We start from the raw sequence: 16,443 nt of genomic DNA on the forward strand, positions 1-16,443 counted from the left end.
TTAACTCACTGTAACATTTATTCTCTTCTTGGCTAAACTCATTTCACTTCCAAATAATCATTTATTACGTACTAAAGCTAAACTCTTTAACGAAGGCCGCTGCTAGAACAGCTGTGAAGTAATTAACGGTGACCTCGCGCGGTGAACACCTGTGAACAGCACGAGGATCCACTCGCATGAACGTTTTGATATCTGTGCGGTAACTAGTTAAATTATGATGGACTGGTGTGGATCCCATCTTTGTATTGTAAGCTGGAGTAAATTGCAGTTATTTAAATCTGTTTATCTTTTGTGGCTGTTATTTGAATACGTGTGTTATCAATAAAGTTGGAAGGGGAAAAATGTCCAGCTTTGGATCAGAGCATGGATAGGATTGATGGTCCTAGTAACTTACATTTACTCAGGTATAGATTATGCTTGGCTACTGACCTGTACCAGACGGAAATTTTGCCAGTTGATTACTTCCATTAAAGTGGGCCTATTGTGATTTTTTTTTAAAAATTATCTACCCATACTGGCCCCAACCTGACTGTGTATTAGCCACCACATTAAATAAAATAATCAAATCGCTCTTGTTAAAGGGCTTGATGAGGTTAAATTAATTAAGGTGTTCTATGCCCCAGTTGGTCATATATGAAGCTGCTTGAAAAGATTTAGAGCTGTCATAATCACACTCACAATCACACTTACATTGTAATTGAAATAATTTCAAAACAACCAACAGACTTTGTTTGAGGCCATTTATTTTCCACAAATATTAGCTGAAAATAAATGTCCACTTAAACATTGAGTCAAAAACAGCACAACTGGGAACAATTTCCCTGCTCAATAATTAACATAAAACAGAAAAATGTCAAACTATCAGCCAAGAAAAAGCCTTCAGTATCCCAACATAGATCTTCGGCAGTCTAAAAATAGCTCTAGCAAAAATATTCTGATACCTGTTGTAACTAATTTACCAACTACAACGCTTGATTTTTTTTTTTTAAATGACATATAAATAAAAACAAACTTCTTTGTGTGTGCTCTCCATGTCAAACATATGTTGAACTATTCAACCGAAAACTGAGGTCAGTCATAAAGGTTATGAGGGTATTTTTAAATATTATTTTGAATGGTCTGAGAACATTAGGTTTAAAAGACATGGTTTACTGATCATGATCTCAGTATCTAAGTCCAAAGAAAATGGCTTGTGCTTTGCTAGGATGCAGTTTTACTGCTAACGAGCTGCAGAACAGCTTAGCTGCCCACACACCAAAGCTTCTAAGTGTGACTTCCTGTATTTCAGTGTTGATTGAAGTGTTTAAACCTTCCTTGTTATGCACTGACTCATCTACCCTGCTGTAACAAGCACATTTAGCTTTTACTTTATTCCGCTATAAAAACTTTTAATAAATCTATTTACATTAAAATGCAACATATAACTTTGGCTTAGTTGAAATAACCAAAATACAGACATGCTTATAAATTATATTATGGGTCATTTGGCTTTTGTTATATACAAAAATTGACACAAACTTATGCTGAAATTACCTGGAAAGCACGTTAACGATGCTTGGTAAAAATATGCTCTTAATTTGACTGTTTTCCAACTAAGAACTTCAGTAGATGGAAGATGTTCCTGTGATCCAACGTCTCTGGTAAGTTTTCCATTTTTGTTTTGGTTTGCAGTGTTTAGGAAGACTGTGGAGTATGAAAGTCTCTAAGCATCATATCTGTACTGCAGTTTTCTCTGCAGTGGCTGATGAGAAGCTTTTTGAGCTGCAGACAGATGGTTTTCTCAGTTCTACCTGCTACACAGATTTCTTCAGCCCGGGCAGTGTGAGCTCATACCTTAAAAGAAAAATATGAAATGTTCAGATAAAAAGTGAGGCTGGAAGTTCATTTGCCACCAGATGAGAAAGATGGATAGAAACCATCAATCTTATCTAACTCTGTGCAAGAAAATCAATATGTGAATTTCCCTAAAAGTCAAACTGTCCCTTTAATGAAGCTGGTCAGGGAGGATATTCTATACTGCACAGTGATGAATGCAAGACAATTACAGGAGGAAGTAGTGATACTTAAACTCAGCGCACTTTGTGTTCAAGAGCAGAACACCAGGAATTATGAGGAGCTTACTTTTCAGATACTTTGTCACTCAGATCATGTAAAAAACAAACAAAGAAAATAAACTGTCCCCATACCATGCTGTGACACCTTTGACTAGATCCATTTGTGAGAGATTTATTATTACCTGTGGATAGAAGAAAAAAAAAACTTGTGTCAGTCTTTGCATGTGTAAATATTGTCCGGTGTATATTTTTATTATTTATATTTTTAAGGAATCCGTAACAAACGAGTAGCTCCACCCATCCATAGATAACATTACCCACCAAGCCAATGTCCTTTCTCTCTCTCGAGACCAACATCTTGTTATTTTTCACTGACACATCCAACTTCCTGGTTTGTGCTTCCTCAAGTGACACATCGAACTCAAACCTGTGATGAAAGCAGGTTGGCAGAAAAAGGAAAAGAAAGTGACACCATCTCAAAGTCTGAGCTTTAAACATACACAAACTCTAAAATTCAGTTCTCCCTTAAAAAACAACAACAACAACAACAAAAAAAACTAATGGGAGATGGGTAATGAGTGTATTAAGCTTACTTTTCATTGAAGAAAGGATTGACCGTCCTCTTCTTGACATTTGTCTTCTTGCGATGCTTCCAGCTTTGGTCGGGGAGTAGATACAGACGGACATAAGATTCTGTGCCGTTCTCACTGCAGGGGAATAAGTTCCTGTGTGGAGGAGGCCACAGAACAGAAATGAAAACTCTTTTTGCATATTCTAATCACAGCCTTTTACTGCCTAAAGCACTAGTGAGGAGAGATTTTTGTGACATACCTGCAACTGTTAACAAAGACCATGAGTTTATGCCTCAGGGTTGCATAGCGTATGATGAGCTCAATCTCTCCAAATGAACCCTGATGATTCCTAATGGCCCTGTAGAGGTAAAAATATGCAAATGCCACTTATTTTTCTTTTTAAAATGCAGGATTTCACTCAGTTTAGGATATCTGTGGAAAGGTTAGAGGTCTGCATTAAAGGACTGAAAAGGACACAGAGAGGAAAGTCTCACTCTGGATAGGAGGCTCCATCTGAGAGGTCAAAACGTGATGAAGCGATGGAGTTCTCTGACAGCAGGCTGTGGGAGTCGAACCGACGCATGTTTACTGATGAAGATGATAGTTTTCTGTTTTCATAGTCCTGAAAGGAGCCACGGCGTTGAGTTAAATAACCTTCATTCAGTGTAGCAGCCCCCTGGTTCAGAGTAGAGGCAGCAGGGATACTGTTGGAGGGAACTGTGTGAGAGGAGGATGGAGCATTGGAGGGACTGGAGACTGAGGTATTCTCTCCTTGTTTGACCTGTTGTTGATTGGCTTGCTGTTGATTGACTTGTGCAGGACTGGTCTTGCGTGGAGGCTCTTCCAAAGTAAGAATCTGTGTGGGATTGAGTACAGTACTAGATTCAGTGACCCTAAAAACCATCATTTATGACAGAGCTGACGTACAGTTCTATTGGCAATACTAGCGAATAACAGAATGGAGAACCCAGGAAACTGGAAAGCACACAGATCATTAGCATTGTACAGGAAGAACAGACGGGTGTGTTTATCCTTTCCAACTTGTGTGCTCACCCTGAGAGTGGCCTTCAGTTTGATCTGGCTGTTTGCTCCGGAGCGCTCCAGCTGGAAGCGCTGGTCTAGAGTCAGGTCGGAGGTGTTGAGGAGGCGACTGAGGGGCAAGTTGAGAACACCAAGTAGATTTTTCTTTTCAGGCTCTTTGACCTGAACCACATGAACAAAAAGAATATATAAAACACAGAGTAGAAAGACCTAATCAGGAGATCTGATGGACTGAAAGATGTTTAGTTTCAGAATATGCTGTAGCAGTGGTTCCCAAAGTCAAGAGTGCTGCGGCCCACTTATAAAACCCCACTGGTTGTCTGATAGAGCCAGTCTGTGAAACTGTGAAAAGTGATGTATTTCCATGAAAATCTGAATTAAAAAAATAAACAACTATAAATTGCTAATACTACCCAATATTATGTAAAGTGCTAATGCTAATATGTGACCAACTTGCAACCGGGACACAAGTTTCAATACAAGAGCAGTAAATTTAGATCAGAGTAATGAGCAATATCACCCTCATATTACTAATTTTAATTCAGTTTTTATATAAATAAATGCAGTTATACAAATATGTGACTGCATACTTGTGAGTAGTTTCAAACTGAATTTCTGTTATTAATGCGGCCCCCTGCAGTACCTTCGCGGCTCCACAAGGGGCCGCTGCCCACACTTTGGGAACCACTATAGGAAAAGTGAAATCAAGAATTTGAAATATTTTTAAGAAACAGGTCAATTGTAGAAACTGATTCATTTTGAGGCAATTGTGAAACATGGTAAATAGAATTATAACATTTTACTGTAATTGCTACCATTAAAAAGTATAGCCAAGTTATTACATAAGTTTAAAAAAAAAAACATTTTGTGAGCAGGTGTGTTTGCCAGTGATCTGTGATGTGATAAATAACAAACCTGAATCATGAGCTGCTGTGCTTTGACGTTACGCACAAAGAAGGTGAAGCCCTCCTCCCACACCGGGTCTTTGGATGCATACACAACCTGTGGAAAGAGTGCATCAAGTGGTAACTGCATTATTCACTGTAAAAAGGTAGATTAGTTCCTATGCTGTGTGTTTCTAATGGCAATATTATTTATTTTAATTACTTTAAATGATCCAGGGTCAAAATGCTTCTAGAATAAATGCAGTCAAGCTTTTTAAGTTTTGGGACCCTGAAAGAGAAAATGATGCTTAAATTTGTTGGTGGGAACTGGGCTCATGTGAATTGGACAAATATGGAATGAAATTATCATTTGGGTTTGACCTTTCTAGTAGCAGCAAACCTGTAATGGTGTCAAAAATGTGAAACGTTATCATAAGAAGTGTCCTTAAAAGACTCAACTATATAAGCAATGTGTCAAAAAAGTAATGCATTGGAAACAGAAGCCAGTCAGCTAGGGTCACTGTCATTCCTGGATTCAGCACACATGAACGTAAGCAAAAAAGAATAGAAATGTTTAAAGGGAAAATTTGTTATCGGTATATTTAAGTGAGAGGAATACCTTGCTTTTTTTAATGTCTTTGTCGATGGAAAATTCAACAAAGGAGTTGGGACAGGCTACTCTCCTCGTGAGCTGAAAACAAAGAAAATCACTGATGCAGTAAGAACATCAATAGCTCTCTAATAATTGAATCTATATCAACAATAATACCGTTATTACCATCTTACAGTTGTAAACATGTAATAACCACTTCAGTTCCAGTTTACATCCATTCCATCATTTCTTCCTGTTATTTGTGTGGAACTTTGTCATACTGGGGTGGCAGTGGAGCACTGGATAGGTGCTCACCTTGCAACCGGAGGGTCGCTGGCTGGAGTCCCCGTCTGAGTGTTAAGTGTCTTGTCCCTGGGCAAGATACTTAACCCACATTGCCCAAGTGTGAATGTGGTTGTGTGGTTGGTGGTGGTCGGAGGGGCCGTAGGCGCGAATTGGCAGCCACACTTCTGTCAGACTGCCCCAGGGCAGCTGTGGCTACATTAGTAGCTTACCACCACCAAATATGATTGTGGTGTGAATGAATGATGCCTGAAATTACATAGCGTTTTTGGGTACCTTGAAAAGTGCAATACTGTATAAGACTAAGGCATTATTATAATTATAAATAGGATATGAATTATTCAGCTGTGGGCTAACATGTGCTTGTGAGGTCTCAGTGAGTTTTTAACCTTTGAGTTCATCCTAGAACATCCCTGAACATTTTGGATTTTGATATAGAAGATTTCTCATGCTTCTTATTTACATATTTTACATTTATCTCCACTAGCAGAAAAAACAACACAGTGAACAAGAAAAAAAAAAACTGTATAAAGTAACAAAGTAACACATTTGTTAGTAACAAGAATAACTGAGTAAGTTGACAGCAAAAGAAACAAAGAAACCTAATAAAAATCTTTATAACAACAGTTACATGGTGAGGACCATCTTGGACCAAACTGTGATCCAAAGCTAAGAAACTTGCCCGCACAGTTCAGTTTTCAGTGTCACTATGTAACAGTTGTAATTGTGTGGTGTCTCTTTACGAGAGTTGAAGCTTTTGTTAGTGATGTCACAAGTGTGCGCCACCGCTCCTCTGTAGAGAGCGTGGGAGAAACGTGTTGGCAGATGGACGCATGGATCGAGGCGGACCTCTATTTTTCTATTTCCCCAACTCTTTGTAATGTTACGTGTTGTTTGAACACGTAACATTTTCATGTATGATAATGCAGCAGCCGTTCAACCGGGCTTTATAAGGTTGGTGAAGAATACATTTATTAAAGGACAACACTGTGGAATTCCCAGTACCAGTGTGGTTGTGTCTGCCACCTCCTCTTCACCACCGAACACAACCCAAACGTTACAACTACATTTCCACCGTGTGGCCAGCAGAGGGCAACCAGAGGCAATGATTCTGGTTTTAATTAGGCCACCTGCCAAGTTTAACAGGTGTGAGTGAAAATGTGTCATTTTAAATCAGTCTCACAGTTTTCATATAATTGCCTAAATTATCAGGCAGAATGGAACTATACAAGTTAGTATGAAACTATAAAAAAAAGATATATGAATATAGTAACCTCAGAAATATTGGTCTTCATTTAGTTTAAAATTGTGTCAGTTTAATGATTGTTAATTTCCTCAGCAGAGTCCTGACTATGTTTACTGTCTGTGCTTTTCTTTAGGCTGGGGAACTTAATCTGAAAAAAGCCTGAGGTTAAGGTGGAACATGAATACCAAGTGGCACTAACACACCCATATAAAATGAGCACCAGACAAACGGGAAAAACCAGCTTTCACAGACACACATGCACACCCAGAATGCAAACAGAAAACTTCTGATCTGACTGAGGCGTCAAAGTACAAAAGCACGATCATCTGTAGGGTGTAAAAATGACAGAGAAGCCGGGTGCCTTATTTGATACTGAAAGAAAACCATTATCTTTGGGTTTGAGCAACAGACAAAAGGTGGACTTATTGTTACTGTGGACTTAATGTGGCTAAATTATGGGGGAATGTGTTGTTAGAAAGAAAAAACAAAAATAAAAATCAGAAACATTTCAGCATTTCCTATGGGTTTTTTTTTTAATGTGAAGGGAAAATTAAATGTAGAAAATGCATCTAGAACTAAGGCCAATTTTAGTAATGTTCTGGGAACTGATTTAAAAAATGCATTAAAAAAACAGCCATTATTTTATTGGTTACTAAAGCAAACCTTTAATTTTTATATACCTAATAGTATTTAATTGTAATGTAAAACATGAACACTTTACTGCCTTTTACACTCTTTCTCAGGGGCATAATGTAGCTTTGGGCTCTCATTAACCAACAAATTATGAGTATTTTATTCAGGTACACAAAGTTCAGTTTGATATGGGGACCCTCTAAATGCTGGAAGCTCCTTTTGTTTCAGCTAATATTGTACATTAGTTCCAGCTAAATACTGAAAACAAAAACAACAAAAAAGCTCTCATCTTACCCGCGCTTCTTTTGTATTCTTCCCATGTTTATGGCGGTCTGCAGCCTCGCGGCCATCCTTCTGTAGAGCAGTATAAAAATACAGCTGAGCACATTTGCATCAATGCCTTACATCAACAACAATGGCAATAATCCCTATTAGGAGATATTTACTGGAAGATCTGTGGCATTGTCCAGATACACTGCAAGCATAGCACAGGCAAGGCCGTCGGTGGACTGGAAGAAAGTGTCGTAAGTTGGAAAAAAAAATAGCATTTATACAGCAGCTAGACACAACAGCTGCAGCTTATTGTTCAAAGTGAAATAATAAATTTGTGATGTTAGTGAGAAACACTGTTCTGCTGTACCTCCTTCATCAGACTGGTGTCAGTCTGAAGGGAAAGCCACTGGAGTTGAAGACGAACTTCACCGTGCTGTATGCCCTCCAGAGAAAACCACTGCAAGAGGATGTTCCAAGAGATTTTATACAAATCTACTAAAAATGGTAACAGATAATAAGCATTTTATGATAAACAACGTCCCAGAATTACTGAGTATAATTTATTCAGTGTAAAAACAAAATGAAGAAGCCCACCTGATCCATTTGTTTCTCCCTCTTTACTTCTCCAAAATCGAGGTTAAAACTAAAGCAGACAGCAAATAATATGATGTTATCACGCTATTTTTTTTATATCACTTTCATAGTTATGATCTGACTGATGTCGGTGACTATGGGAGGGGCAACCATAGGAAATTTACTGGCGAATGATTGACTGTTGCTGCCCATAAACTCTTTTCTGACCATTGAGTTTCACTTTGTTCACCTTTCAAATCTGTCAACCTGTGGCCAAGTTCTCAAAATGCACTGAGGCAGAACTGACTGGGATCAGCATGACAAGGTGAGTAAAAGGTAAGGAAAACATCACATACAACACAAAATGGCATAACTACACTAATTACCTTCCAAGAAAATCATCTTTGTCTGTATCCTCATCGTACAGCTCCAATTCCAGCTCTTGGCCCGGGGCCTCGTGGACAACAAACTGCACACAGATGCAGAAAACAAGGATGATTTTAAATGTCACTCACGCAGTTTTAGCAAAGTTACGAGTGTGATGTCTAAAAGCATTAATAGAAATGTTTTTAGCAAGACACATATAGAAAACGGGACATTAGATAGTGACTAAAGTGCAGGCAGTCCATCAAAAAAATAAATAAAAACTGGATGAATTTGTCGACCTCAGCATTCGTATAAGTTACGACTTTTAAAACAAAGACATGATGTAACTGTTTTGTATAGCAGGATTCACGCAGGATTACATGGTATGAAAAACAATCGTTTTGTTTTCAGGGTTGTCTCGAAAAATTATAAAGGAAAAAAAAAATGTCAAAATCAAGCAATAATCCTGTGATTAAAATCAAAGTGGGCATTAGTGCAGTGTGTTTGTGTTACCCTACCTCATACACTTCATTCCATTTTGGGTGCAAATTCTTTTTGATGGTCTTGCTTTTGAATTGTATGTTGCCCACTCTCAGTGTGGCGTAAGGATCCGACTTGCCTTGAACTAAACCCATAGCATATGTGTCCTTAGCCACCAGATCTCTGGCCTCCAGCAAGTGGACCCTCACCACCCCCTAAGGAGCAAAAGTATTCACATTTCAGTGTCACAAAGGAAAAAGACTGTGAGACTGTCTACACATACACTATCAATTAAGAATTGACTTAAAAAGCAAAAAGCTGAAGGTAGAAAAAAAAACAGCATAAACATTTTAATAGGTTTATATTTGGAAGGCTTTGTTTATTGTCTTAAAATGCATAATGGTATTTTAAAAAATTCAAGCAGGGGTTCTGTAATGTTATGTGAAGCATCTCTTACATACACGAGGAAGTGGGAACCTCATCTGGTCCATTTTGACCTGGTCTATGAGGGGAATGCACATGCGGTTGGGCAACACTACAAAAGAAGCAATGATGTTCATGATGGTCTCATCAGACAGTGAGCTGTAAAGTGAAAGATGCGATGAGACAACTCAACATCAACAGATATGAGTGACCATAAAGACTTAATAATAAGTGGATTCATTTTAAAAGAGTCTCTGACCTAAACCCAGGGGAGTCCAAAAGGTTTGTCATGCCAGTCCAGTTTAATTCTAGTGTCTGAAAAACAATGACTGACACTTTTAAATACTGACCCCACAACTCCATTTTTCACAATAAGGCACTGAGAAAATCTGTGACCACTTACAGGGCGGCGAATGAAGAAAAATGTGACTCCTCCCACCAGCGGTGCTTGACCAATAAGAGGCTCTAAAATGACCCTCATCATCCCCTGGAGCTGGAAGATTCAGAGCAAGTTTTACAGGAACATTAAACATGTGATACAGCTGATGGAGAGAGAACACAGAAGAATGAGATGCTCACTTTAAGTTCTTTCACACCAGCTGTGATTCCTGTGCTCAAATCAGCATCGATGTCCACGTCACTATCATAACTGCAGAGTCAACTGTGCTGGTTAGATATAAACGATGGCAAGAGAAAACAGCATGCACACTACTTGGAATTTAAAGTGAAGAAAATGTGTTTGACCAACCACATATTCAAGTCCAGGACCACCTCCCTATGACCCACTTCATGTGTGTATGCTCTTATTCCTGTGACCTTGAGAGGCTGAAAATAGGGAAACAATTAAAGAACCTCACTGAGCCACAACATAATACCTGCTGGTGTTTTAAACAACACATTTTCAATGAATAAACGTCACTGAATATTAAGGTGGTCTTAAGGGAAAAGAAATCGAAATGGTGCACAAATCAAAGTGACTCACTTTGTGCCCAAAGTGGATCTTGGTAAAAGTGAAGGATTTGAGCGCAGAACTGGATGCCCTGATGGACGGCTGGATGTTTTCTCTGAGCAGCTTCTCCATGTACATCCCAAAAAAAGGCCACGCCTGCTCCAGCACCTGAACACAACAAAAAAAACACCACTTGAACACACCGTGATTGAGCACCTTAATCTCATAGTAAATGGGATCTTACTCTTAAATGAGGTGAACACTAAAAGCCTTACAGCAGGCCTATCAATTACTTTTTCTTCTGGGCCAGGTTTGAAAATTTTGAGATGACACTGGGCCGAAGACCCCTACTTATATTATTTCTTGAGATTTAACTGTAAATATGCTAACACCTGAACTAAGTCATAAAAATAAATAAAGGAATTCACAATAAAGGCTTTATACTGCATCATTTATTGATGAGCAAAATAATTCAAGTGCATTGCAAATTTTAACATTTGGTCCAAACCTTGACCAGAATATTTTTAACAAGGCATCTATTCACCAAACATATGTTTAATTTAAAAAAATGTAATAATAACAACCAACAGTAAAGTCTTTTATAACATTTTAGATGTATTTGCAAAAGTGCATTTGTTGAACTAGAAAGACCAACTGAGGCAGTGCATTAAATATTTCAACAAAAGAAATTGCACCAAGTGAACACTTAATAACTGTAAAATTAAAGCTTCTTCTGCATATTCAAAGTAATGCTGACTTAATGAGTTCAGTCTTAGAGTTCAGTCTTTGGGGTAAAATAAACACATTTATCAGTGCAAGCAGGGTTAAAATGGCGATTTTCATTGTCAATTTTACGTTTTTGACCTGTCAGTGACATATTTTGGCGGTTGTCGCACTTGGAGAGAGTATTCTGGGATGGCGTTGCTAGTGGTGCGTTCAAGTACAAGAGGAAGGGCAGGAATTTTTAAATCTGTCACAGCAAATATGATTTAAATGCGTTTTTGCAGCTTACGTTGGGTCAGTCAGGGGGTGGGCCAGTGAAAAGGGGGTTCGCGGGCCGGATGTGGCCCCCGGGCCCTTAATTGAATAGCCCTGCCTTACAGCATCCAACTCACAGGCTGCATGTTGCTTTCAGCTAATTTATCACTGACTGATAACCTGTCATCATGCTCTGCATTAAGGTGCAGTGTACACAGTGTAAATACCAACCATGTGACCTCTGCCATCATGGAGTAGGTCCATGTGCACTGCTGAATGCCCCTCACTAGAGCCAAAAGTCAAAAGCACCAGAAGATTCAGCCCTGAAAATGATGACCTATTTTAGAGCCTAAATAACAAACTCGTTGAAAGAGATTGCCCACCCATATTGTTTTTGGTATTATTGAATATATTGTTGATAGATTGCAAATGAAATTAATAAACATCCATCCAATTTCTCAACAGCTTATCCAACTTGGAATAATGAGGGCCCGGAGCCGATTCCATCTGTTAAAGGGCAAGATATGGGCTACACCCTGGATAGGCTGCCAGTCTATCACAGGGGGGACAGAGGACTGTGCATGCTCTCACAACCACCTATAGTCACTTTAGACCAACTGGCCTAATGTGCGCATAGTGCGCATGTAACCCCCCCCCACACAAAAAAGGTCAGAAGGGTCAAACTAGAAACCTTCTTTCTGACACATTTCCTGTTTTTGAACCACTGTTTCTATCAAAATAAAATCAGAATCAGAATCAGAATCAGAAGGTTTTTATTGCCATATGGGTGAACAGGTTCACAGCATTAGGAAATTGCTGCGGCCAAAAATGCCAAAAATGCTCATAAATTAACCTTAAAAATAGGCAACATCCTCAACAAGAAAATTCAGCATCGGTGGGACTTGAGCTAAAACTCAGATGAGATACATTAAGTTAACTTTTTTTTTTAATACTGTACCTTGTTGAGCCAGTTAGCCTTCTCCACATCATTGAAATTCACCTTTGGGGAAAGAAAACATTAAAGTTAGAAGAGGGTCTGTAAAGATAATCTCAGCTGATCACTGTACACAACACAGAGGCATGCATGATGAGGTTGAAGATGTATTACTGTAATTCATTCTTAATTAGACATCATGCAAATTTTAAAATGACTTTTGAATAAAATCAGTGAACACGAAATCAATCAAATTAAAAAAAAAAAAATCGCATGCATCTGAGACTCGTGGATTCAACTCAGAGAAATCACGCTGATATTTCCCATTCGATACATTTGAGTGCATTTCTGAATACAGATGGGCAAGGGCAAGCAGGTAGGATTTGTGTTAAGGCTTACCAAAACTTCTTCTCAGCATCAAAACTGTGGACTGTAACAGAAGTTTGGAATGACTACTAATAAACTGTCAATAAATAAAGTCATCAGCGAGATCTGCAAAATCCTGAACAGGGACAACTTTCCCACAACTTGAGCACATTTACCGTGACCTCTAACTGGGTGGGATGAATTAATTCACACTTGCATTTTAGCTTTAAAACCATAAAGTCGGTCGTTATCAGCAGCAGCGTCTTTCTCTTTCTTGGTCATGTGCACACAAATAGGAAAAGTCTGTAAGATACAAACTCCAGCCATCAGTAAAATCTGACCTGGTTTCACACCCATTGTATCTGCTGAATTCCTCTGACATTCAAAGAAACATCTCCTATTGTCTCTCCCCTCCCTTCGTGGGTGCCATGAGTCACTGTTTAGGGTGGGTGTGGCGCAATCAAATTAGAAGAGGTGAAACAGGAGGATATTTCGCAGGCAGGTAGCAGTGCAAGAGATTGATTTCCTATAGTTCAAGCAGTTTGAATGCTTTAAACCAAAAATTACAACGGTGGCATTTTCTCTAACGTCTGGACTTAAATGCCTGTGCTGTCAGATTGCTGAAGTGCTTTAAAGCAAAACAGGAGACACATATGCCCCAAATAAAGAGGTCTGGCAACAGTTTCTTACTGTACACATATTCACACATTACATACCCAGGATGCCATCTGTAAGGAACATTTCAGCTCGGTGCTGATCACTTGCTTTTCATTATCCAATAAGTCGATGGCTGATCCGACCCGGGCGTCTTTCCACTGGCGATTTTTCTTCCACCAAGTCAGCATAAACATGCACAGCAGCACCCAGCTGATACTGAGGCCCAGATAGCCGGTCAGGTACACGGGGTAGAAGATGAACATGGCTCTCCCGCAGTAAATCAGGAACTCCATTAACAAGCGATTGACAGCCGAGGAGCTCAGCTTCTCCGTGCTCTCCGACAGGTTCTCCCCGAGTCCCGCTCCCTGCGCCGGGACGCTTGGACGCATCGGCTCGGCGGATGCCATCGGCTCGGACTCCCGCGGAGGACTCACTTCGGAAAGTCCAGAAACCCTATTTAGGATCAGCGCCTGAACGATGTGCTATTTTGCTTGTTGCGGTTTACAGAGCAGCCAAACCAGTTTACCGCTCTCACCCTGCAACCATGGTAGTCCTAAAAACTTCCGCGTTTGAAACATCTCAGGGGAGGTAGAGGCACACCTGCGCCCATGGGTGGGGAATGCATCCAGCTTAAAAAATGAATTCCACCCTAAAAATAAACAAGAAACAACAACATCACATGTGCCTCTATGTGCGGCGATTGTAATTTTAACTATTCTCATGGTGTATGTATTCAGTCATTTTTCCCTGCATTTCAGCAAAATTCTTGATAAAATATATCTGCACTAATGCAGCGTGTCCTGCAGATGGAGCCAGAGTGTTCATCAGAGGCTCTGATTTCCTCCAGTGATTCTCAAACCCAGATTCACTGCGGGTGGGGTGTGGATTATCAGAGGAAACTATGGAGTGACATTAAATTAAATGAATATGATTTCTGAAGCTTAACTACACAAATAGGAATTTGTTGATGGTATTGTGCTCACCTTTACGTCCCTAAAAACACTAAAAACTACTTCATTCATTATGAAGTACGGGAGTCACACATTTTGTAAATGTGCAAAAAATAAATAAAAAATACTTTCACTTTATTGTTGTTGGGTTATTAAGTGACCAATTCTTGGTTGTGAAAAATTACATGTTTAGATAACATACGGTGGAGCTTACACATTAAAAAAGGAAGCTTTTCTCTGGGGGAGGTGCTTCGAAGTTTATGATCTCGATCATGAGATGACAGACCTCTGGAGTTTGAAGAAATCATAAAATAGCAAGTATCAAATTTACACACACACACACACACACACACACACACACACACACACACACACACACACACACACACACACACACACACACACACACACACACACAGATATGATCAATTTAAAATGATTTTGGAAGTTGGATCAGAGACAGAAATGAGTTACTTTTGACTGGAGGATACAAACTCAAAATTGGCATCAGGGTTCATATTCAAACTTCTGTATTACAGATTAGAAAACAAACAGATTGACAGTGTGGAAAAAAATATGGAAATTTTAAACTGTTAGTTCTCATAACCCATGTTTGAATATATCTTAGAAAGTATGCTGAGTGACTCTGTGATTGATTTGTTTACATTGGGTATGTTTCATGTTTTGATTTTCTTTTGCAATATATATGTAATTTAAAAACATTTATAATTGTATAAAGAAATTAGTGAAACCGCTGAACAGAATTCATAAACTAGAAGCTAACACTCATAAACTAGTGACAAAGAAACCTTAAGTAAGACCCTTTAAATTCATTCTATATGAAGCATTAAACAAATTTGTTGTACTTGATCATTTCTGTGAGCTTTTTTATTTGAACAGGGGTTAAATTCAGTTTTCCTTTCAAAGCTAAAAGTCAGGCTACACATGCATTAAGTTTTTATCGCCACATGATTTTGGAGAACAGAGCAGGTGCTTCGTTTTTGCAACACTTTTTTCTTCCATTACTGCTTGCATAATCAATCCATAGCACATCCATTTTCAAGGCATATCATGGGTCTGACTAATAATAACTGACCCTTGTGCTGCCAGTAACCCAGGAAAAAGCAGTTATTATTGTAGTCATTGCAAGTTTATACCAGTTATCTCAAAAATGTGTGTAAACAAAATGTTAAGTCTGTCTCTCTCTCTTTTTACAGTGATGGATGATAATGTCAGTCTCAATAGTTGGTGATCAGTCTGCCAGGGCCTCCGCTCTTGGCCACCGCCTGGACACACATTGCACACGACTCCTATGATGCCTCCTGTGGGTGGTGGGCCTACAGGAGGATCTATGTCTTCTCTTCGAGCTGTGCCCAGCCAGGCATCACAGGCTAATGCCGGCAGCCACCAGATGCTCTCCCTCAATTTCCCTCCCTAGGCCTGGCTCCAAGGTGGGGCCCCCGTAACCCTATCCCAGGCAGGGTAAATAGTTCCCTTGGTGACACTTCCATAGGGGTCATAGGGAGGCTGAAGACACTGAGTCTGAATGGACCATGTTCTGCACCTCCATTGTTGAGGCTGCTCCTCAGAGCTGTGGCTGCAAGGTGGTTGGTGCCTGTCATGGTGGTAATCGCTGAACCAGATGTTGTCACCGGAGGTGAAGGGAGCCATCAAGCCGAAGAAGGAGTCCTATCTGGCTTGGTTAACCTGTAGGACTCCAGAGGCAGCTGATGGGTAACAGCAGGCCAACCAGAATGCGGCTCAGGTGGTGGCCAAAGCAAAAACTCAGGTGTGGGAGGAGTTCAGTAAGGTCATGGAAAAAGACTTTCAGATGGCCTTGAAGCGATTCTGGTAAACCGTCGGGCAATTCAGGAGGGGAAAGTGGTCTATAGTGTGGGTGGGGAGTTGCTGACTTCAACTGAGGGGGACACAAATAAACAGCAAAAAATAACTATAATGTGAATTTTTAATATTGGTATAACACGTTAACTGGGTGCACCCAGTCTATTTTCAGTGAGTCTCTCACACACCCAAAATAAATAAATGGTATATCTAAAAAGCTTTACAGTAAATGTAAACACTACATATACACATAGACTAAACACACAACAAAATCCTCCCAATAGTCCTTCTCTGATACACAACTTACATTCGGAAGCACTACATACG

The 16,443-nt window shown here is 39.5% G+C and overlaps 1 protein-coding gene across 1 annotated transcript; it reads right to left on the minus strand.

Moving 5' to 3' along the window:
- Positions 1-779: 779 nt before the first annotated feature.
- esyt3 (extended synaptotagmin-like protein 3) lies at positions 780-13,877 on the minus strand. Its single transcript, XM_030758199.1, has 23 exons — positions 13,384-13,877; positions 12,326-12,367; positions 10,423-10,557; positions 10,189-10,265; positions 10,020-10,089; positions 9,844-9,933; positions 9,700-9,755; positions 9,479-9,599; positions 9,056-9,232; positions 8,558-8,640; positions 8,193-8,241; positions 7,966-8,055; positions 7,772-7,834; positions 7,620-7,679; positions 5,171-5,242; positions 4,583-4,669; positions 3,680-3,829; positions 3,121-3,482; positions 2,886-2,984; positions 2,648-2,779; positions 2,376-2,481; positions 2,187-2,236; positions 780-1,833 (listed from the first exon to the last, which is right to left on the minus strand). The coding sequence occupies exons 1-23, from the start codon at positions 13,729-13,731 to the stop codon at positions 1,794-1,796; spliced, it is 2,559 nt and encodes an 852-aa protein (XP_030614059.1). The 5' UTR covers positions 13,732-13,877; the 3' UTR covers positions 780-1,793.
- Positions 13,878-16,443: the final 2,566 nt, after the last annotated feature.

The sequence above is a fragment of the Archocentrus centrarchus genome, chromosome 21 (assembly GCF_007364275.1).
Source record: "Archocentrus centrarchus isolate MPI-CPG fArcCen1 chromosome 21, fArcCen1, whole genome shotgun sequence".
NCBI classification, from domain to species: Eukaryota; Metazoa; Chordata; class Actinopteri; order Cichliformes; family Cichlidae; genus Archocentrus; species Archocentrus centrarchus.

Coding starts and splice junctions, on each gene's coding strand:
- esyt3 (XM_030758199.1), bottom strand. CDS start 13,731: ATGGCATCCGCCGAGCCGATGCGTCCAAGCGTCCCGGCGCAGGGAGCG. Junction 10,558..12,325: donor AGGCTAACTGGCTCAACAAG/GTACAGTATTAA, acceptor TGTTGTGTTCAG/GTGCTGGAGCAGGCGTGGCC. Junction 10,266..10,422: donor AGATCCACTTTGGGCACAAA/GTGAGTCACTTT, acceptor CCCTATTTTCAG/CCTCTCAAGGTCACAGGAAT.